We start from the raw sequence: 24,516 nt of genomic DNA on the forward strand, positions 1-24,516 counted from the left end.
GTTAGAGCAGGGTGTGGGTTATACCGGGGGGGCCACGCCCCCTGGGAGGAGCTGCACTGAGGTTTGTGTTTGTTAACACTTTAAGTGCTTTTTTTCTGCCTAAACTCTCCTAGTGAAAGCGGATATAACCCTAATGTCAAAGAATGCTGTGTCCGTCTATGAACGAAAGAGAAAAATTGTTTTTTTAGATGCCTTCAAAGTGTTGTTGCTAGGCAGAATAGTTAATCTTCCCACTTCCTGCACCTAGGTGCTTAAGCTTCCTAACCTACACCGCACAGACTCCTGGGAATGTAGTGGGTGTAACTTTCCAGGAGTCTGTGCACTCCCCAGTCTCGAAGAATCATGTGACTTGGACAGTACAGGTGCTGAAACCTGATCTGAAACATATTACACTGCTTGTGCAGCACTGAGCATGTGCGAGATCTGCAAGGCTGAAATCCAGGAAGTCATACAGTCTGGCTTCATGATGCCCACACTTAAGATGGCCCCAGTCCATTTCTATTTTATAAAGTGTCTAAATGCTGTAACAACCTAACAAAACTGACCTTAGTTTACAGACTAACTTTACTAGAATACATTAAGCTTGTGTATTACAGGGGTATTTATATTTAAAAAGTGAAATTGTGGCTGGAACTCCGCTTTAAGTGTGCTTGTATTTAGAGAAATTATTTTAGTGTTCGTTACATAAATTTTGGTCCGATGATGACATATTTGCAGGTTTCAATCCACTACAATCATGCGGGCTCACCGCTTAACAATTGCCAAGATTATAAACAGCCACACAGGGAGTGCATTCTTTTCAGCAGGTCAGTTGACTCAGACTTGTACTACGAGAAGGAGCAGTAAAGCAAAACCATTGTGTAGTGATGCAGGATCCTGTGTATGTAATATGCCAATATGGCTTCCCGACTTAATTTGAGATGTGATTAATCTGAGATTTCCAAGAATCTCATTAACTATAAGCTACATTAACAGGTGTAAGCTTTGGAAAGGCCAGTCTTAAAAGATGCATCTTTGTATGGAGAACATATGTACACCAAACAATTACAGGCCCTCTTTAGACAGCAAGCTCCCATGAGCCTCTCCCCTCCTCCTCTTTCTGGCAGTTTAATGTAAATCTCAAAATAATTTTGATTTACCTTTTCCATCTTCTTCGGGGCTCCGGGCCACAGCCCTCAATGTGTGGAAGTAGCCGCTGATCCCCTTGTGTCTGTAGTGCAGCCGCATACATGAGAATTTGGGCTTCCCAAAAAAGGTAGGTTCAGGGCCTGAACCAGAGAAAAACATTACAATACAGCAACAGATTGCAAAAGATGCCAAGGAGAGGACAGAAAAAGATGGAGCTGGACAGAGCAGGAATAAAGAACACAAGAGCAGAAGCACAACTGAAGAACGGGGAACCTGGAAGAAAAATGGATGGGACGCCAACAGAACCACATAACGGAGGAAAGGCTCGGCCTAAGCCGGTCACAAAGAGCAACTTTTGTCAATTTCATGTCCAGCAAACACAAGACTTACCAATCTCAATCTTTTCCAAGTCATCCAAACTTAAGCGCTGATATTGGTTCACTTTGTCCACCTCATCATCATAGCTGAACAAAAGCAGAAACAAACAGTTAGCGACGGGCATAGCCGAATTCCCCCAAAATGGCCACTGCTCAGGGACACGACGTTATGAGAAGGGACAGGCAGTGGAGTAGAAGAAATTGAAGGAGGAAGGATGTATGTTTGTCACTTACTAGGCCACATAATAAGCACAATTTGAGAGCAGCAGGAGGACCTCAACATCTTTGTGAGTGGCATCAATGAGGCTACATAAAAAAATGAGACACCATATTAGAAGACTACAAGAGAGCAATTATTGGTACAACCATTTCCATAAAATAGGCAGAAAGGCAGAAGCTACTATCAGCACTAGAGCACAGCACACATCCCGCCCAGACTGCACGCTAGAGGGCACAGCGCGTCCCCCGCCCAGACCGCACGCTAGAGGGCACAAAGCGTTCCACCCAGACTGCACAGCACGTCTGGCCTAAAGACTGCACACTACATTCCGCTCAGACTGCACGCTAGAGGGCACAGCGCCCAACATGCTAGAGGGCACAGCGCACATCCCGCCCAGACTGCACGCTAGAGGGTACAAAGAGTTCCACCCAGACTGCACAGCACGGCTGGTCTAAAGACTGCACACCACATCCTGCTCAGACTGCACGCTAGAGGGCACAGCGCGTCCCCCGCCCAGACCGCACGCTAGAGGGCACAAAGCGTTCCACCCAGACTGCACAGCACGTCTGGCCTAAAGACTGCACACTACATTCCGCTCAGACTGCACGCTAGAGGGCACAGCGCCCAACATGCTAGAGGGCACAGCGCACATCCCGCCCAGACTGCACGCTAGAGGGTACAAAGAGTTCCACCCAGACTGCACAGCACGGCTGGTCTAAAGACTGCACACCACATCCTGCTCAGACTGCACGCTAGAGGGCACAGCGCGTCCCCCGCCCAGACCGCACGCTAGAGGGCACAAAGCGTTCCACCCAGACTGCACAGCACGTCTGGCCTAAAGACTGCACACCACATTCCGCTCAGACTGCACGCTAGAGGGCACAGCGCCCAACACGCTAGAGGGCACAACGCATATCCCACCCAGACTGCACGCTAGATGGCACACCACATCCACCTAGACCTGGTTCTAGAGGGCACAGCGCCCAACACGCTAGAGGGCACAGCGCACATCTCGCACAGACTGCACGCTAGAAGGCACACCACATACACCTAGACCTGATTCTAGCGGGCAGAATACATCCCTCCCAGACTCCATGCTAGGATCCTCTATCCTTAGACATCACACTCTCCTTTACAGACCACACACTACAGGGCGGAGTACACCCTCCCCCCCACCCCCAACCTCCACACCAGAGGGCAGAGAAGTAAAACACAATCTAACTCCAAGTGACTGGGGCAGAAAGTAAAGCAACTTGTAAAGGCAGCTGTGTGCAAACTAAGGAAAGGGACTACTTAGACGGTGAAAGCGGCTGGGAATGATTACTATACATCGAGGAGACGATCGGCCCAAGTGATTCTCTGATTTGGTTTAAAGGGCTTTTTAAAAAAACTCACATTGTAGAGGCAGAACTGTCACACCATATTATATAGGATTTCTATAGCCCCAACAGTTTGTGCAGTGCTTTACAGCCTGAAGGCAGACAGTAGGGTTACAATACAATACAATACAATACAAGAGGAATCAGAGGACGCTACTCGTATGAAAAAAAAAAAGTGTATAAAGATAAGTACTAATGCAGCTATAAGACTATAGGAATAGTTAACAGGACAGGGAAACATGTCATCTGTGAGTAGGTCTCACCCAGGGAACAGACAACGTGGGGCTGGGAGGACACTATAGCGAATAATACAGGAATCCACTATATGAGCTCTGACTACACCATTGGACATTCTATCGGTTCTACGCTGTCTTTGCTCTTGCTTGGTATGATGATAAATTAAACGTAGCAATCACAACAAAGTTGAAGGCCTTCAGTGTGGGCAGCATCATGTCAAGGTAAGTTTATTGCTGCACGCACACGCACACACACCTGGGGTCGCAGTCGATAAGTGCCCAGCCGCCATGGAACTTCTCACTGTCCGGCAACAGGATCTGCATGTAGTTCTGAAGCAGCTGGCTGATGAGCTCCTGGTGGTTCCTCTGGCTCTGTCTGTGGAGAGCCTCGTGTTCCTTCTCTTTAGTGAATATGGAGTAAAGATCTTCTGTCACTGGGACCCCCTGCATCAGATCTGCAGAAAACGCAACCAGACATGAGCAGCTACATTTCATACAGTCTGACTGTGACAGCAAACCTAATATACCATGGCAAGAACCATGCAGGTCAGGCGACACTCAGAGGTCACATGACATGCGCATATCAAGTCTTACAAAGTCCTGTGCACACCTCTTACCTATCACAGCCTGTCGGTACGCATCTTTGAACCGGTTTAGGTAATATCGATTGGCAGAGTTTACTCCGTCCTTCATTACACCAGCCAGTCTCCTCTCTCCAGTGCGAGTGAAATCCCCCTGTGGGGACATTCCAAATTAAAAAAAAAACAATGTCAACCTTCCCAACATTATATAAGAGATCAAGGTCACTGTGCACCACAACTGTTCACCCTTCCAGTGACACACTGCTTTATTACAGGTCAACCTCCCAATACACAAAGATCGGTGTCAATCTGCACCACTGCTGTGGACGGGCTTCTTACACACGCTTTATTTACAAGGCCAACATATTAGGATACTTATTTTTAAAAACATTAGAAAAATTAGTCAGGTGGGCAAAAAAAAAAATTAAAAGCAGGGGTGTCCAAACTTTGACCTTCCTGGGCCATACTGGAAGAGGAATGGTCTCGCGCCACGCATAAAATACAATAAGGCCCCTTTCAGACTGAGGCAGGAGCTGCGGTTGCGGTATAACGCCGCTAAATATAGCGGCGCTATACCGCCGGGATTACCACGGGATTCAGCCGCTAGCGGTGCGGTATTAACCCCCGCTAGCGGCCGATAAAGAGTTAATACCGCCCGCAATGCGCCTCTATAGAGGCGCATTGCGGGCGGTATTGCCGCGGTTCCCATTGTTTTCAATGGGAAGGAGCGGTGAAGGAGCGGTATACATGCCGCTCCTCTCACCGCTCCAAAGATGCTGCTGACAGGAGATTTTTTTGTCTCCCGCCAGCGCATCGCCTCAGTGTGAAAGCCCTCGGGCTTTCACATTGAGTCTGCAGTGCAGGAGTTTTTCAGGCGGGATAGCAGCGCTATTTTTAGCGTTTTACCGCCTGAAAAACTCCTCAATGTGAAAGGGGCCTAAGGAGAGCTGATGAGCAGAAAAAGTCAGGCAGATCACAAGTTAACGATCACCGATATAGATAATGTACTACCGCGTTTCCCCGAAAATAAGACCTAGCGTTATTTTCCAGGAGGGCTGCAATATAAGCCCTACCCACGAAAATAACCCCTTGTTTAAAATGCTTGTAAAATTCTATAATCCACTCCATTACAGTAGTATTTAACCACTTAACGCCTGCCGCACGCCTATTTACGTCCACAGAATGGCACATACAGGCAGATGGGCGTATATATACGTCCTTGCCTTCTAGCGGGTGGGGGGTCCGATCGGGACCCCCCCCCCCCCTGCTGCGTGCGGCTTACCTCGGGGAGCGATCCGGGACGACGGCGCGGCTATACGTTTATAGCCGCTCCGTCGCGATCGCTCCCCGGAGCTGAAGAACGGGGAGAGCCGTATGTAAACACGGCTTCCCCGTGCTTCACTGTGGCGGCGTATCGATCGAGTGATCCCTTTTATAGGGAGACTCGATCGATGACGTCAGACCTACAGCCACACCCCCCTACAGTTGTAAACACACACTAGGTGAACCCCAACTCCTACAGCGCCCCCTGTGGTTAACTCCCAAACTGCAACTGTCATTTTCACAATAAAGAATGCAATTTGAATGCATTTTTTGCTGTGAAAATGACAATGGTCCCAAAAATGTGTCAAAATTGTCCGAAGTGTCCGCCATAATGTCGCAGTCACGAAAAAAATCGCTGATCGCCGCCAATAGTAGTAAAAAAAAAAAATTTAATAAAAATGCAATAAAACTATCCCCTATTTTGTAAACGCTATAAATTTTGCGCAAACCAATCGATAAACACTTATTGCGTTTTTTTTTTACCAAAAATATGTAGAAGAATACGTATCGGCCAAAACCGAGGAAAAAAAAAAATGTATATATGTTTTTGGGGGATATTTATTATAGCAAAGTAAAAAATATTGCATTTTTTTCAAAATTGTCGCTCTATTTTTGTTTATAGCGCAAAAAATAAAAACCGCAGAGGTGATCAAATACCACCAAAAGAAAGCTCTATTTGTGGGGGGGGAAAAGGACGCCAATTTTGTTTGGGAGCCAAGTCGCACGACTGCGCAATTGTCTGTTAAAGCGACGCAGTGCCGAATCGCAAAACCTGGCCTGGGCATTTAGCTGCCTAAAGGTCCGGGGCTTAAGTGGATAATGTACAATGTGTGTGTTACTGTAATATAATTGTGGGGAAGAGAGCTCCAGCGGGTACAGAAGCGCCACGCCCACAATCTGAGATACGCCTAAAAATAGGCTTTCTGCGACCGACGTAACTTGCCTACGCCGTCGTATCGTGGGCGCATATTTACGCTGGCTGCATTTGCCGCTCCCATTGATTTTCTATGCACATATGCAAATGAGGGAGGATACGCCGATTCACAAGCGTAGTTGCGCCCGGTGCATAATATACGCGGTTTGCGTAAGTCGTAAGTCGTACGTCCGGCGTAAAGTTATTTCCCATATAGGAGGCTCAACTAATGCAAAGGTATGGACCAGGGAACACAAGTCGTCGTATCTTTTGTCGTTTACGTAGTTCGTGAATATGACTAGGCGTAGGTTACGTTCACGGCGTAGGCAGTGATTCGACGTATCTTAGGCAGTTGTTTCGACGCGATTCTGAGCATGCGCACTGGGATGCGACCACGGGACGGGCGCATGCGCAGTTGGCGATTCGTATCTTTCTGGCGCTCGGCCCATCATTTGCATGGGGTCACGCCCACTTCCACCTACGCTGGCTTACGCCGAGGAAACCCAGCGTATCTTTGGGAGCGAGTGCTTTGTGAATCCAGTGCTTGCCTCTGTGCGCTGCGTCAGTGTAGCGTATATTAGATACGCTACGCCCGCCTAAATATGCGCCGATGTATGTGAATCCGGGCCTACATTTTTAAGTGCGTTTACGATTTTATGTTAGGACACATTCATAGCCGTCATGAGCTGCATGCGGCCCATTGGCTGCTGATTGGACTCCTGTGTGAATTGAGCCCAACGCGAGGATGTTACACCATATAGAGGCTTTCTAGTGAGGTCTTATACCAGGGAAGATGTTCACATAAAACCACAAGACATCACTGGGGTGGCTACACACCACTGTCAACAAGATAGAATTTATGTTATACAGGAGTGACATCACCACCCTCCAGATATAATTTATATTATATAGAAATGACATCACCACTCTCCAAGTTATATTATACAGGAGTGACATCACCGCTCTCCAGATATAAAAGTTATATTATACAGGATGACATCACCGCTCTCCAGATATAAAAGTTATATTATACAGGATGACATCACCGCTCTCCAGATATAAAAGTTATATTATACAGGATGACATCACCGCTCTCCAGATATAAAAGTTATATTATACAGGATGATATCACCGCTCTCCAGATAGAATTTATATTATACAGCAGTGACATCACCGCTCTCCACATATAAAGGTATATTTTACAGCAGTGGTATGGACACAGTATACAGTGCAAACACCTATATGCAGTGCGATGTGGGTGACACAGTAAACACAAACTTTGGAATGGCAAATATGAAAAAGTGAAAGGTAATAACAGACCTTTAGCGCGGCTGTGCCTGCATACTGCTTGCTTATGGAATCTCCGTTGTTTGCCCACATAATCTGGTAGAGCCGATAGCATTTCATTGGCAGAGGCTGCTCAGGGGGCATCACACCAAGTTTCTTTAGCTGGGAGGAGAGATAAAACTTTACCACTTCACATCTACTGCAAAAATTAGACGTCAATATAACATACACCACTTTGTGTTTCACCCTCAGGCTCCGCCCACCTTACTGCTCCACCCTCAGACAACTGTGAGAAGAATAGAACCGACTGAAGGACTCTGGGAGGAAACATAGCGATGAAAGACTCTGGGTAACGGGAGGACCTTGGGAGGGGCCGATAAGTGACCGGTGGACCTTGGGAGGGGCCGATAAGTGACCGGTGGACCTTGGGAGGGGCCGATAAGTGACCGGTGGACCTTGGGAGGGGCCGATAAGAGACCGGTGGACCTTGGGAGGAGGCCGATAAGTGACCAGTGGACCTTGGGAGGAGGCCGATAAGTGACCAGTGGACCTTGGGAGGGGGCTATAAGTGACCAGTGGACCTTGGGAGGGGGCTATAAGTGACCGCAGCACCTTGGGAGGGGGCTATAAGTGACCGCAGCACCTTGGGAGGGGGCTATAAGTGACCGCAGCACCTTGGGAGGGGGCTATAAGTGACCGCAGCACCTTGGGAGGGGGCTATAAGTGACCGCAGCACCTTGGGAGGGGGCTATAAGTGACCGCAGCACCTTGGGAGGGGGCTATAAGTGACCGCAGCACCTTGGGAGGGGGCTATAAGTGACCGCAGCACCTTGGGAGGGGGCTATAAGTGACCGCAGCACCTTGGGAGGGGGCTATAAGTGACCGCAGCACCTTGGGAGGGGGCTATAAGTGACCGCAGCACCTTGGGAGGGGGCTATAAGTGACCGCAGCACCTTGGGAGGGGGCTATAAGTGACCGCAGCACCTTGGGAGGGGGCTATAAGTGACCGCAGCACCTTGGGAGGGGGCTATAAGTGACCGCAGCACCTTGGGAGGGGGCTATAAGTGACCGCAGCACCTTGGGAGGGGGCTATAAGTGACCGCAGCACCTTGGGAGGGGGCTATAAGTGACCGCAGCACCTTGGGAGGGGGCTATAAGTGACCGCAGCACCTTGGGAGGGGGCTATAAGTGACCGCAGCACCTTGGGAGGGGGCTATAAGTGACCGCAGCACCTTGGGAGGGGGCTATAAGCGACCGCAGCACCTTGGGAGGGGGCTATAAGTGACCGCAGCACCTTGGTAAGGGGCTATAAGTGACCGCAGCACCTTGGGAGGGGGCTATAAGTGACCGCAGCACCTTGGGAGGGGGCTATAAGCAACCGCAGCACCTTGGGAGGGGGCTATAAGCGACAAGGGAAGTCTGGGAAGGGACTATAAGTGACAGCAGGACTCAGAGGGGTCTATGAACAATAAGAGGACTCTGAAAGGGGAACTATAAAAACGACAGGAGGATTACGGGAGTGAAAATACAACAAACAGGAAGACAAAGCTAAATGACAGATTGGACATGGAGAAGCTGGAAGTGACTGATGATTTCCATGGCGCAGATTACATATTTTGGATGATGGCCATAATCTATTTTTGATCACAAAAAAAAAAAAAAAATGGTGTGTTTGGATGGCCTCCACAAGCCCGAATCCTTTTGAGGGAACACAGAGATACAAATATAAGACTAGACGATGTTTCCTACGTACAAAGTGCCTACAATCAGGCAGAATAGGTCATATAAATAGAAGGGCAGTACAAAGGGATGCATAGGACCGTGTAGAAAGGTGAAATGACAGGAGTGGGGGGGACTGTAAGGACTATGAAGTTGAAGAAGTTGGGTGATGTGACGGACAGGAAGGTAAAATGAAGGGTAGATGAAGGGGCCAGGAAAATACGAAGCATTTAATGTGCAGGTCAGGTTAGGGGTAATGAAGTGGGAGCTGCATGGAAATATTTTGTATCTTTATAATTCAAATAATATTACCTGATGTTCCATGACAACACGAGCGATGGCAGCTTGAACCACATTGGTCCTATCCAGGCAGTCCATACAGTTCACCCGAAAAATACCATCCTGCTTGCAGATGACTCCAGCCTGATCCACCCTACCCATAAATCAGACATATTATTATTATTTTAGGTACTTATATAGCGCTGTCAATTTACGCAGCGCTTTACATATACATTGTACATATGTAAGCATCCATCCACAAGTCTCACAATCTGCACACTCACCAACACCACTTCATGTCAGTTATAATATCACCGATGGCGTCCGTCAGCGTCTGCACGTTCTCAAACTTCATCCCACGGCTGGTGACATAAAACACAACCAGAGAACAGGTAAAAAGGGGTCCATCCTAACAACCATCTCAATATTACACAGTATACTAGGCCAATTACTAAAGGAGACCAGAATTCTCCATCAGGATCTGAATGTCTAATATAATCTCAGCAGCAATGGCGACAAGGCCAGTCTAATACACAAGTTCTGCCCAGGTGTGTGTATATCGGCATACAGCCCTTGTGTATTTCAGGCTGCACCTGTGACTCTCAGGCAGAGAAGTCCACCCCTATTGCAAGAAAGAAAAGGAGAAGAAAGAAAGAAGAAAGAAAGAAGCAAAAGAAGAAAGAAAGAAGCAAAAGAAGAAAGAAAGAAGCAAAAGAGAAGAAAGAAAGAAAGAAGCAAAAGAGAAGAAAGAAAGAAGCAAAGGAGAAGAAAGAAAGAAGAAAAGGAGAAGAAAGAAAGAAGAAAAGGAGAAGAAAGAAAGAAGAAAAGGAGAAGAAAGAAAGAAGAAAAGGAGAAGAAAGAAAGAAGAAAAGGAGAAGAAAGAAAGAAAGAAAGAAAGAAAGAAAGAAAGAAAGAAAGAAAGAAAGAAAGAAAGAAAGAAAAAAAAAAAAGAAGGAGAAGAAAGAAAGGAGAAAAGGGAGAAAAAGGAGAGAGGAGAAAGAAAGAAAGAAAAAAAAAAAGAAAGAAAAAAAAAAAAGAAAGACAAAAAAAAGAAAGACAAAAAAAGGAGAAAGAAAGACAAAAAAAGGAGAAAGAAAGACAAAAAAAGGAGAAAGAAAGACAAAAAAAGGAGAAAGAAAGACAAAAAAAAGGAGAAAGAAAGACAAAAAAAGGAGAAAGAAAAAAAAAAAAGGGAGAAAGAAAGAAAAAAAAAGGAGAAAGAAAGAAAAAAAAAAAAAAAAGGAGGAAGAAAGAACAAAGGAGAAGAAAGAAGGAAGGAGAAAGAAGAAGAAAATAAAAAAATAAGAATTAAACATGTATACCCTGTGCTACACACTAAAAAAAAAAAAAAAAGGTTTTCCAGGGATTGCTTAATGCAGCGAATCCATCAAATATTTAGTACTAATCTGTTGGCAAGACAAACCCGACCAGCAGCTGGTGAAAGCGGATGGGCACAACAGCCAAGAGATCCGCGTGGAGCAGTTGGTTTGATATTTATTGATAATCGGCTTAGGTAATGTTGCCATGGCTCAGTATAAAGGCCACAAAGATTTGGCCTACTAGCAGAGATGACTGCAGTACCAGAGGAAGAGGAACCTACCAATGTTCATGAAAGTCAAAGCTGATGTAGGTGAGACTGGGGCAATTAAACATCAAGACCTGCTTCAGGTAGGCATCACCAATGATCTTCTCTCTACCAGCCTGATCCACAAGATTAAGAATAAACTGTCATGTAGAAAGAACAAGAGACCTGGTCATAAATACAATATCACACCATCCATCACCTCTATCCCAATACCAACATGACAAACACCCACCTGCTTCTTATAGATCTCAAGTTCTTTATTAAAGTGAAGGCAGAAATATGGGCTGGTGTCCTTCTCACCTAAAAAAAAAAAAGGAATTGTACCGGATGGAACACAACATTCTATACAATATACTAATCACCAGTGTGAAATAAGATTATCCCTTTACACTGCAGAATATTATATTAAAGTGGAACTTCAGTCATTTTTTCAACTTTCCATCTATTAAATCTTCTGCCCTTGAACTTTGGATAGCAAAACATTTTTTCTGTCAGTAAATAAAATAAAAGAGTTTGCCAGGAAGGAGAGGGAGGATGAGTCATAAGAGGGCAAATTAGAGCTGCAGAGATGGAGGTGTGCCTCTGTGTAAATCCAGGAAGTGAACAGGCAGCAGGTTCAGCTGCCTACAGTTAAAATGTTTGCAGCCAGACTCAGTGGAGCGAGATTTCTGCAGCATATTTGGCAAGAAGGATGAGCTCTGGCGTGTTCGCAAACCCCACGCGCAGAGCCTGCCAGGAAGTTGGCGTTGCGCTAATCACAGGCAATGAGACATTGTCCTAATGTGCGGTTGCAGAAATAGGGAAATGTCTCACTGCCTGTGATTAGCACAGCGCAGTGCCAACTTCCTGGTGGGCTCTGCGCGTGGGGTTCGCAAACACACCTGAGCTTTATTTGGCAAGTACAGAATCACAGTACATATAAAATATGGTCAAAGAAAGATCTGCGCTGTTGTAGGCTAAAATGTGACACTAGTGATAATGAAGTGCTAGATAAATATCAATTAAAATTATGAAACACAATTTATTATATATATATATATATATATATATATATATATATATATATATATATATATATATATTTATATTTATATATATTTTTTTTTTTTTTTTTTTAATTAAATTTATTTAACAATTTATAAAACAAATTTTTGAAAAAAATGATCTGTAAATAGGTCTGTGAGACCTCAATAGGATAACAAGAAGGGGTTAATTCCTAGTGAATAAATAGCAGTCCATGTGAACAAACCAAAAAAAAAAAAAAACACCTTAGGAATACCATTAACAAAGCGTCAAAGGTAAAAAATGTGAATATAATAAAAATTACTAATGCAGAGTGTCCATATAGACTTAAATATCCCCAGTGTTCAATGAATCCAATAGTCCAGGAAAAAGTGCTGACAGGATAGTGCCTCCACCAAACAATAACACTGCCGCTTACCAGATGGATGTGATCTCCAATTATAGGAGATCAATATGTGCATATGGTTGATATCTGGCGCACAACGCGGTGACGTCAGAACGGAGGAGGAACGACGTTTTGACGTCACCGCGTTGTGCGCCAGACCCGGAAAATACGGGCTACTGAATCGAAGAGCCGGCCTGATCGATTGTATTTTATATGCCTTATCTCACTTCTTCAATGTAAGTGTGCATTTTTATGATACTTATTACATTTTTAAGGGTTTTAAGTCCCTTCCTTTTATTTTATGTGGTGCATCCTGGATTGCTACCTTGTTTGAGACATCTTCTATGCAATACTGAACCACACTGAGGAATTTTTGCTACCAATAGAGACCCCAGGCTGGGATATCAACCATATGTGCATATTGATCTCCTATAATTAGAGATCACATCCATCTGGTAAGCGGCAGTGTTATTGTTTGGTGGAGGCACTATCCTGTCAGCACTTTTTGCTGGACTATTGGATTCGTTGAACACTGGGGATATTTAAGTTTATATTGACACTCTGCATTAGTAATTTTTATTATATTCACATTTTTTTTTTTTTAACTTTGACGCTTTGTCAAAGGTATTCCTAGGTTTTTTTGGGGGTTTGTTCACTTGATAATAAGTATCATAAAAATGAACACTTACATCGAAGAAGTGAGATAAGGCATATAAAATACAATCTAGCAGGCCGGCTCTTCGATTCAGCAGCCCGTATTTTCCGGGTCTGGCGCACAACGCGGTGAAGTCAAAACGTCGTTCCTCCTCTGTTCTGACGTCACCGCGTTGTGCGCCAGATATCAACCATATGCACATATTGATCTCCTATAATTAGAGATCGCATCCATCTGGTAAGCGGCAGTGTTATTGTTTGGTGGAGGCACTATCCTGTCGGCACTTTTTCCTGGACTATTGGATTCATTGAACACTGGGGATATTTAAGTCTATATGGACACTCTGCATTAGTAATTTTTATTATATTCACATTTTTTACCTGTGATGCTTTGTTAATGGTATTCCTAAGGGTTTTTTTTTGGTTTGTTCACACGGACTGCAATTTATTCACTTGATAATTCTCAGGTTTCGACCTAATTTAGGAATTAACCCCTTCTTGTTATCCTATTGAAGTCTCACAGACCAATTTACAGATATCATTTTTTTCACTCAGTCGGTGTGTCATAATTTTAATTGATATTTATCTAGCACTTCATTGTCACTAGTGTCACATTTTAACTTACAACAGCGCAGCTCTTTCTTTGACCATTATTATTAGTGTTGTATAACACTTTAGTTGCTGCTTCCTATTTATCGAATTAGCGCAGCACACCCCTCTTTTTCATATATAAAATATGGTAGGAAGCTTCAGAATGGCAAAAATGTTTTTATTACAAATTACATGAGCATTTTACAAACATTTGAAGCGCGCTTGACATTAGCTTGAATGCGTTTTGAGTGCATTTTTCTATGTTTTTTGGGCTTGGCTTTCTTGGCTTAAAAAAGGCACGGTGCATTTGTAGCGCATTCTCTGCATTTTGTGTGTGGGAAAAAAAATCAGCATGCTCCACTTTTTTTTTATTTATTTTTTAAGGGCCCACTCCTACTGAAGGCAATTGGATGCAGTTGGCTGCATTTTGAACTGCACTTCAACTGCATAGACAGCCCAAAATCAAGGTAATCCTATGGGTATAATTCACATCATTGCAGTTCAGTGCAATAATAAAATATTTTAAAAGAGTAGAGCGCGCTGCATTTTTCCCACGCAGCAATGTAGGAAACACACTAAAAATGCATCACACCACATAGTTCACATTGCCATGATGTGCACTATGCAGATAGGATTACTTTGATTTTGCGCTGTCTATGCAGTTGGAGTGCAGTTCAAAATGCATCCCACTGCGTTAGGTGTGAAAATGGCCTTTAAGGATAAATAGACGTGCGCCCACCGCCGTCCACTGCCTCTGAAGAGTTTGCACTGCCAGGAAGTGGAGGAGGTGGGTCCATTCACAGTACAGAATATGCAATACGGGATATACACAGCACACACACACGCACAGCGCGCGCACACACACACACACACACAGCGCACACACAGCCACAGCGCACACACACAGCCACAGCGCGCACACACAGCCACAGCGCGCACACACAGCCACAGCGCGCACACACAGCCACAGCGCGCACACACACAGCCACAGCGCACACACACAGCCACAGCGCACACACACAGCCACAGCGCACACACACAGCGCACACACACCAGATTGTCCATAGTGCAGACACCACACTGCGCAGATCTTACATGGTGCACACACAACCCCCATATGTTGCCTGTGAAGACTCAGCCTTATAAAGCGCGCACACACACACACACACAGCACATACACACACACAGCACATACACACACACAGCACATACACACACACACACACACACAGCACATACACACCAGATTGTCCATAGTGCAGACACCACACTGCGCAGATCTTACATGGTGCACACACAACACCCATCTGTTGCCTGTGAAGACTCAGCCTTATAACAGGCACCTTCCAAGAGTCGCACAACATTTACCTTTATCTAGACGAGGACGTGGATTATAGCGATACCCCACTTGGCTCCAGAAGACTGGCACAGAGCCACGGGTCTGTACAAAGGACAGGGTGTGATTGTGGACGTGGATGAACTGCTCTGTTTCCACATAGTTTGCCACATTCCCAGATTTATCCACTCCACGACGCTTGTATCTCATTCCTAGAAGAACAAAGAAAACCGTTATAATACACCCACTGACAACAGACCCCCTACCGTGACACCCCACAAGGATATCTCCTCTCTCTCTCACTGGCCAAGCCCCACCAACATCCCATCTCCATCACCAACCATAAACACCCCCTCCTTCCTCAATGGCGGAACCTCACTGACATCTTCTTCCTCTCATTGGTGCTGCCCGATAGAGGTTTCCTCCCCTCCTCACCAGACACAGGGTAATCTATATACCATTAATTCTTCATGGCATAGGTTCAACAAGGTGTTGGAAACATTCCTCAGAGATTGACATGATAGCATCACACAGTTGCTGCAGATTTGTCGGCTGCACATCCATGATGCGACTCTTGCGTTCCACCACATCACAAAGGTGCTCTATTGGATGAGATCTGGCGAGTGTGGAGGTCAGTGACCTCATTGTCCAGTGATGAGATGATTGGATCTTTGTGACATGGTGCATTATCCTGCCATCAGAAGATGGGGACACTGGAGTCATAAAGGGATGGACAGGGTCGGTCAGTACAATACTCAGGTAGGTTGTGGTGTTTAAATGATGATCAATTGGTACCTAAGGGGCCCAAAGCGCGCCAAGAAAATATCCCGTCCACCATTACACCACCACCTGAACCATTGATACAAGGCAGGATGGATCCATGCTTTCATGTTCTTTACACCAAATTCTGACCCGACCATCTGAATGTCGCAGCTGAAATCGAGACTCAGACCAGCAATGTTTTTCCAATCTTCTATTGTCCAATTTTGATGATCCTGTGCCAATTGTAGCCTCAGTTTCCAGTTCTTTGCTGACAGGAGTGGCACCCGGTGTGGTCTTCAGCTGCTGTAGCCCATCTGCTTCAAGGTTCAATGTGCTGTGTATTCAGATATGATATTCTGCATACCTTGGTTGTAACAATTGGGTTATTTGAGTTGATATCGTCTTTCTATCATCTCAAACCAGTCTGCCCATTCTCCTGACATCAACCAGGCATTTTCATCCACACAACTGCCGCCGTCTGGATATTTTCTCTTTTTCGGACCATTCTCTGTAAGCCCTAGAGGTGGTTGTGTGTGAAAATCCCAGTAGATCAGCAGTTTTTGAAATACTCAGACCAGAACTTCTGGCACCAACAACCATGCCACGTTCAAAGTCACTTAAATCCCCTTTCTTCCTCATTCTGATGCTCGGTTGAACTTCAGCAAGTCATCTTCACCACGTCTAGATGCCTAAATGCATTGAGTTGATGCAATGTGATTGGCTGATTAGCAATTTGTGTTACCAAGCAATTGAAAAGATGTACCTAATAAAGTGGCCATTGAGTGTATATTTAAATGTTATAGTATACAAGGCATTCCTACTCTTGTTGGCAATTACAACTCAAAGCATTCGTGCCACTACATGCAGTCTGAATCATCAGAGTTATGAGGTCACAGGAAGCTATTCCTCTATAAAGTTTGGTGATTGCATGCACAGACATTTCCTGTGGGAATGAAGAACCAAAATGCATGGCCCCCATTCAACATAGCAGTATGAAAAGTACAATCTGGCCAACATCACATCAACATTCCACTCTGCTGGCAACACCCCACAGAGACACCCCCCCTTCCACAGTATCGACAACCCCCCCCAGTAACAACGCACAAAGCATAACCACCTCCACTGGTGACACTACAGAGACTAAAACCCCCTTGGCCAGGACACCCTGCACAGACATATCCCCCCACTTACCAGCAAAACCCTACAGCAGTGGTCTCAAAGTACCGGCCAGCGGGCCATTTGCGGCCCGCGGACCAGTTATAAATGGCCCGCAGGCAGGGTGGAAGTGAGCTGGCGCCATCTGGTGGTGAGCCGTTGGTATTACAAGTTATTACCACCAGATGTGAGCTGGCGCCATCTGGTGGTGGCCGTTGGTATTACAAGTTAAGCATTACAAGTTAAACAGCAATTCTAATGTCATTTTACACTATTTTCACTGCCATCTTCTTCCCTCTAATTAGAACCCCCAAACATTATATATATTTTTTATCCTAACACCCTAGAGAATAAAATAGCGATCGTTGCAATACTTTCTGTTACGCCGTATTTGCGCAGCAGTCTTACAAGCGCACTTTTTTGGGAAAAAATTACACTTTTTTTAATTAAAAAATAAGACAACAGTAAAGTTATCCCCATTTTTTTTAATATTATGAAAGATAATGTTACGCCGAGTAAATTCATACCCAACATGTCACGCTTCAAAATTGTGTCTGCTTGTGGAATGCCGACAAACTTTTTTACCCTTTAAAATCTTCATAGGCGACATTTAAAAAAATCTACAGGTTGCATGTTTTAAGTTACAGAGGAGCTAGAATTATTGCTCTCACTCTACCAATCGCGGCGATACCTCACATGTGTGGTTTGAACACCGTTTACATATGTGGGCGCTGCTCACGTATGTGTTCGCTTCTGCGCGCAAGCTCGTCGGGACGGGGTGCGTTTTCTGTCTCCTAACTTATTTAGCTGGCTCCTAGATTCCAAGCAAATTTGTCAAACCCTGACTTACACCAGTTCTGGTGGTAATAATGCGCTCGCTGACACCAGTGCTGGTGGTAATAATGCGCTCGCTGACACCAGTGCTGGGGGTTAATAATGTGTTCGCTGACACCAGTACTGTTGTTTTTGAAGTTTGAAAGTTTGCATGCGGCCCCCCATGGCATATGAAAACTTGTCTTGTGGCCCTCAGTTAATTTGAGTTCGAGACCCCTGCCCTACAGAGACCTCTCCCCCACCAGCGACACACCAGAAAGACATCTCCCAACAAGCACCACCACCACCACATCTCCCAACAAGCACCACCACCACCACCACCACATCTCCCAACAAGCACCACCACCACCACCACCACCACCACCACCACCACATCTCCCAACAAGCACCACCACCACCACCACCACCACCACCACCACCACCACCACCACATCTCCCAACAAGCACCACCACCACCACCACATCTCCCAACAAGCACCACCAGCACCACCACCACCACCAGCACCACCACCACCACCACATCTCCCAACCAGCACCACCACCACCACATCTCCCAACCAGCACCACATCTCCCAACCAGCACCACATCTCCCAACCAGCACCACATCTCCCAACCAGCACCACATCTCCCAACCAGCACCACATCTCCCAACCAGCACCACATCTCCCAACCAGCACCACATCTCCCAACCAGCACCACATCTCCCAACCAGCACCAACACCACCACCACATCTCCCAACCAGCAGCACCACCACCACATCTCCAAACCAGCAGCACCACCACCACATCTCCAAACCAGCAGCACCACCACCACATCTCCAAACCAGCAGCACCACCACATCTCCAAACCAGCAGCACCACCACATCTCCAAACCAGCAGCACCACCACATCTCCAAACCAGCAGCACCACCACATCTCCAAACCAGCAGCACCACCACCACCACATCTCCCAACCAGCAGCACCACCACCACCACATCTCCCAACCAGCAGCACCACCACCACCACATCTCCCAACCAGCAGCACCACCACCACCACCACATCTACCAACCAGCAGCACCACCACCACATCTACCAACCAGCAGCACCACCACCACATCTACCAACCAGCTGCACCACCACCACCACATCTACCAACCAGCAGCACCACCACCACCACATCTACCAACCAGCAGCACCACCACCACCACCACATCTACCAACCAGCAGCACCACCACATCTCCCAACCACCACACCAAAGACAAAACTAATACCATGGGCAACACACAAGGACATCACCTTCATCCACAGGACACCAAGTAGATTCAACCCCTCCAACCTGTGATGGCAGAGTAAGGCTTACCTGCTCTGTGTCGACTCCTTCGGGAGAAGATGGCCACCAGGAATCGGGGGTGTATGTCATCCACACACACGTTTTCCTGAGGAGGGGTCTCTGGGCTGCTCTTCTCATCATCTGAAGACTCGTTATAGTTCACCACCAGCTCCTCTATCTGAACGAAGCCTTGTATGATGGGCAGGATCCAGTGTCCTCCCTGCTGGTCCTACACACATGACATATATATAACTACAAGCTTGACATTTGTCCTACACAAAAACAGACATCTCAGCCCTATACAGCCACTCAATAAATTTGCATACAGATAAATATACAGACCTAAGCGAGGTTTGGCCACTTTTGGTTGAATTGCAGGTTTTGACAATTTATACCACAAAAAGACAAATGAATATTAAGAGACTGGAAAAAGACAACATGTGGAAGTTTAGGCTTCTTTCCAGTGGTTACACTACTGTAATATATGATAGATTCGATGTAGATTGCACAAGAACCAGTCACCTCATATCCAAAGTACTCAACAATCAGATAAGCCACAATTATTTTAAGACGGAGTGGTTTTAAATTATATACATTTTAAATGTTTTCATTATAAAAGTTAAAGAAAAACTGAACTTATTTGCATAAAAAGGAAAGGCATTTAGGGAAAATAAAATTTCTTAGTGCAGGGGTCTCCAACGTGTGGCCAATGGGCCAGATGTTGCCCGTTGCTTGCCTTTATCCAGCCCTAGGGGCACTATGCCTTCCAATGATACGAGGCCACTGTTATTTCCAAGGAAACCAATTATTGGGCACTATTCCTCCCATTGACATTGGGCACTGTGTGGAACCCATGATCCCTTAGAAATGTTGGGAAACCCTTGTTTCAGCTCCCCATGCACCTCTTATGTCTAAGTTACCCTGTACTATCCTGGCACAGGGTGACTGAGAAAAAAATATCTTGGATTACTTAAAATGGGACAGTAATATTTATCCACAATATCTCCCAGGATATATGTAAAGACTATTCTTGGTTCGTTTGATTCTGAACTCAACATGTCAATTGCGAGAGCAGATCACATTGGTATCTGTACATTGGCCAACTCCTGCTGGAGTTTCTTCTATTGTGAGAAGGTGTCCTGCGTTTATACTTATGAGAATGTATAATCTACTGTGTGAAGCTCGGTGACAACAAGTCTGACCTGTAGTATTAATCATCACAATGCCCAGAAGGGCACAAAGTCACATCGGCTGTTTTAAGGTATTAGTTAATTAGCTCATGGTAATTTATGGTTCTGGTTACAGTTGTATTGTTAGCGTAATATGAGCAGGAAGGCGGAACCTCCTCCTCAACTGTATACAAGACTTGTATTTTGGTTCTAATAAACAGTCCATGTTCAGCAACTAAACAAGTATCGTCTTGTGTTGTGCTTGTGAGCAGTTGGAATATCTGATATCTATATTCAGACTGGGAGGAAGCGGTATATGACAAAAGCACTCAAGCGAAGTGTGGGACGTTTCGTTACAGGCACTATTCCTCCCATTCACACCAATTATTGGGCATTATTCATTCCATTGGCACCAATTATTGGGCATTATTCATTCCATTGACACCAATTATTGGGCTCTATTCCTCCCATCAACAACAATGATTGGGCTCTATTCCTCCCATCAACACCAATGATTGGGCTCTATTCCTCCCATCGACACCAATTATTGGCCATTATTCATTCCATTGGCACCAATTATTGGGCTCTATTCCTCCCATTGACACTAACGGTCAGGGGTTACCACCGTTCACCATCTTCCATTCCATCAACCCAAGACAGCTTATCCGACAGTCCGACAAGCCAGCAGACACGATCCATACCAATTCCCCAGACAGACGAGACATACGCTCTGTTCTCTGGTTTCAAAATGTATGAATGCATACTTTTAATGGTTCCTTAGCTTTCTTATATACAGTACAAATATGTTACAGTAATCAAAGGAACAAACACACACTCCACCCACACATCACACATCACACAATGGGCTTCAATCACATTCTTTTAGATAATGACATTCAGGTGAGTTAATTATCCCCCAGACGTCCTGTCTCCGACAAGTTCCCCTCACCTGTTACACAAAACACATTCCTTTACTAAACATAATTGACATGCTAATTCCCTACCCCTGAAAGGAGACATCTGACCTTTTAGACTTAATTAGTACAATGGACACAAACAGTATTAGCATCACACAATGGAATGTCTAGGAGCAGACGCAATTAACACCTCAAAAGCATGTGTCCCCCCATTGAATGAAAACACTCCATTTGGAGTCAGACTTTAACAACTTGTAATATTCCAAGATATCATGCAAAACATGAATCATCATTTATCAGTCACCCTATGCCCAAAAGGGGCACACTGGCACAGGAGTACCCCCCATCCTTCAAAAGTCTCTGGGTGTCAAGGGTCATTCCGTTAGACACCAATTATTGAGCACCATTCCTCTCACCAACACCAATGATGTAATTTTTTTTTTTTTATTCCCACTGACCACCATGTCTTTGCCATTATTAACTCCCACCGATGCCAGAGCATTTTCTACTCCCACTTGGCACAGTTCGGCTCCCCCAATATTTAAAAGGGCAGTTAACTGGTCCTCTGTTTTGAATGTTTGGGGACACCTTGCCTTAGAGGTTTCCACCCCAAGCTTTTAAAAACTGCTTGGGGTTTTGTGACAGCCAGGAGGTACAGGAGATCCTGTGCGGGTTGAGAGAGAATGGATTCTACTAAACATAAAACAAATCTCAGTGACCAGCATGGATTTTGCCGATTTCCGATCACCCTATTATATAGTAAAGCGGAGGTCCAAATTAAATTATTATTATTTTTTTTAAAGTCAGCAGCTACAAACACTGTGGCTGCTGACTTTTAATAAGCACACTTACCCGTCCAATGTGCCCGCGATGTCGGCCGCCCGAGGCTGATCCATCGATCGTAGCAGGTCCCGGGGCCACCATCCTCACTAAGGGAAATAGGCAGTGGAGCCTTGCGGCTTCACTTCCTGTTTTCTGACGCGCGGCGCTTTGTGAATGGGCGGTGTGTCCCAGAAGGCAGCGAGCCTCCACATCACCGTGGATGAGAAAGTGGCAGATTAGGACGATCTGCCTAGTAACAGTCATTTCTGGTAAGTAAGATTAACAATCTATGTGGTTTGACAAAGTAAAATATGGAATGAAAATATAGTTATTAGATATTCTAATCAATACCTCCAATAAAATATCCGAATGATTAAATTCCCATCAAAACTAAAAAATAAAAAAATTAATTTACTGACTCATTGTTCCGTTTAGTCATTTCTCATAATAAGCTGGAACTGTGATGAGGAACTAAAAACCAGCAACAGAGTTCCAAAATCCTGACTAATCCACAATATACACTATGTTGTCAAAAGTATTGGGACACCTGCCTTTACACGCACATGAACTTTTTTTTTTTTTTTTTTTATGGCGTCTTAGTCCGTAGGGTTCTATATTAAGTTGGCCCACTCTTCAGAGAAGGCTGTCCACAAGGTTTAGGAGTGTGTCTATGGGATCGTTTGACCATTCCTCCAGAAGCGCATTGGTGAGGTCAGGCACTGATGTTGGACGAGAAGGTCTGGCTCGCAGTCTCCGTTCTAATTCAGGTTGAGGTCAGGACTCTGTGCAGGCCAGTCAAGTTCCTCCACCCCAAACTCTCTCATTCATGTCTTCATGGACCTTGCTTTGTGCACTGGTGCGCAGTCATGTTTGAACCGGAAGGGGTCATCCCCAAACTGTTCCCACAAAGTTGGGAGCATGAAATTGTCCAAAATGTCTAGGTATGCATACGCCTTAAGAGTTCCCTTCACTGGAACTAAGGGGCCAAGCCCAACCCCTGAAAACCAACCCCACGCCATAATCCCCCCTCCACCAAATGGTTTGGACCAGTGCTTTAAAGCAGGGTCCATAATGACATGGATGAGCGAGTTTTGGGTAGAGGAACTTGACTTGTCTGGCACCTCAGCCCGATAGAACATCTTGGGGATGAATTAGAGCGGAGACTGCAAGCCAGGCCTTCTCCTCCACATCAGTGTCTGACCTCACCATTCCCATAGACACTCCTAAACCTTGTGAACAGCCCAGAAGAGTTGAAGCTGTTCTAGCTGGAAAGGGTGGGCCAACTAAATACCGAACCCTACAGACTAAGACTGGGATGCCATTAAAGTTCATGTGCCCCAATACTTTTGACAATATAGTTATGTATGAGGTCACTTCTGGATAATAGGGATTGATAGTGTGGAAGTCATACAAATATCTCACCTGGAGCTCTATGAGATCCTGCAGCATGTGTCTGTTCCAGAAGAATCGCTCATCCACCTAACAATGACAAAGAAGAAAATGAGGCCCGAATCAAAGCACACAGAACCAGGATCTCCCCCCTCATGTTGCCAACACCCCTTACAGCGCCGACATACACCCCTCATGCCAAACACACAACCAGGAGCACCCCCATCCCAGCTATTATCACACAACCCATATAATGCTGACACACAAGGAGCACCCCTGAAACAGGACACACAACAAGTAATGACCCCCACACAGGCAACACATAACTAGGTGTTCTCCTCATGCCACCAACACAAATACAGGAGCGCCACTCGCATTGCCAGCAGACCACCAGAAGCACTCCCTATGCCAGCAAAACACAAACATAAACTCCCCCTTACAGTGCCGAATCACACCCCACATGCCTCCAACACACAGCGGTGGTGCCCCTCGCACCACGACACACAGCGGTGGTGCCCCTCGCACCACGACACACAGCGGTGGTGCCCCTCGCACCACGACACACAGCGGTGGTGCCCCTCGCACCACGACACACAGCGGTGGTGCCCCTCGCACCACGACACACAACGGTGGTGCCCCTCGCACCACGACACACAACGGTGGTGCCCCTCGCACCACGACACACAACGGTGGTGCCCCTCGCACCACGACACACAACGGTGGTGCCCCTCGCACCACGACACACAACGGTGGTGCCCCTCGCACCACAACACACATCCGTGGTGCCCCTCGCACCACGACACACAACGGTGGTGCCCCTCGCACCACGACACACAACGGTGGTGCCCCTCGCACCACGACACACAACGGTGGTGCCCCTCGCACCACGACACACAACGGTGGTGCCCCTCGCACCACGACACACAACGGTGGTGCCCCTCGCACCACAACACACATCCGTGGTGACCCTCGTACCACAACACACAACAGTGGTGCCCCTCGCACCACGACACACAACGGTGGTGCCCCTCGCACCACAACACATAATGGTGGCGCCCCTCACACCTTCAACACCTAATAGGGGTGCCCATTAGGCAACACAAACAGGGAACCCACCATTCCAAAAAACACACAGAGG

The 24,516-nt window shown here is 45.9% G+C and overlaps 1 protein-coding gene across 1 annotated transcript in view; it reads right to left on the minus strand.

Annotated features, from left to right (window-relative positions):
* Window positions 1–24,516, minus strand: part of INPP5F (inositol polyphosphate-5-phosphatase F) — a 63,258-nt gene that overhangs the window by 10,261 nt on the left and 28,481 nt on the right. The window contains exons 6-18 of the mRNA XM_040361466.1: window positions 23,412–23,468; window positions 19,112–19,310; window positions 15,049–15,228; window positions 11,260–11,327; window positions 11,043–11,167; window positions 9,727–9,804; window positions 9,476–9,596; window positions 7,478–7,606; window positions 3,958–4,075; window positions 3,597–3,795; window positions 1,740–1,811; window positions 1,519–1,592; window positions 1,140–1,268 (exon numbers count right to left, since the gene is read on the minus strand). Coding sequence (XP_040217400.1) covers window positions 1,140–1,268; window positions 1,519–1,592; window positions 1,740–1,811; window positions 3,597–3,795; window positions 3,958–4,075; window positions 7,478–7,606; window positions 9,476–9,596; window positions 9,727–9,804; window positions 11,043–11,167; window positions 11,260–11,327; window positions 15,049–15,228; window positions 19,112–19,310; window positions 23,412–23,468 — 1,549 coding nt within the window. The remainder of the gene's footprint in view (window positions 1–1,139; window positions 1,269–1,518; window positions 1,593–1,739; window positions 1,812–3,596; window positions 3,796–3,957; window positions 4,076–7,477; window positions 7,607–9,475; window positions 9,597–9,726; window positions 9,805–11,042; window positions 11,168–11,259; window positions 11,328–15,048; window positions 15,229–19,111; window positions 19,311–23,411; window positions 23,469–24,516) is intronic.

The sequence above is a fragment of the Rana temporaria genome, chromosome 8 (genome assembly GCF_905171775.1).
Source record: "Rana temporaria chromosome 8, aRanTem1.1, whole genome shotgun sequence".
Lineage (NCBI taxonomy): Eukaryota > Metazoa > Chordata > Amphibia > Anura > Ranidae > Rana > Rana temporaria.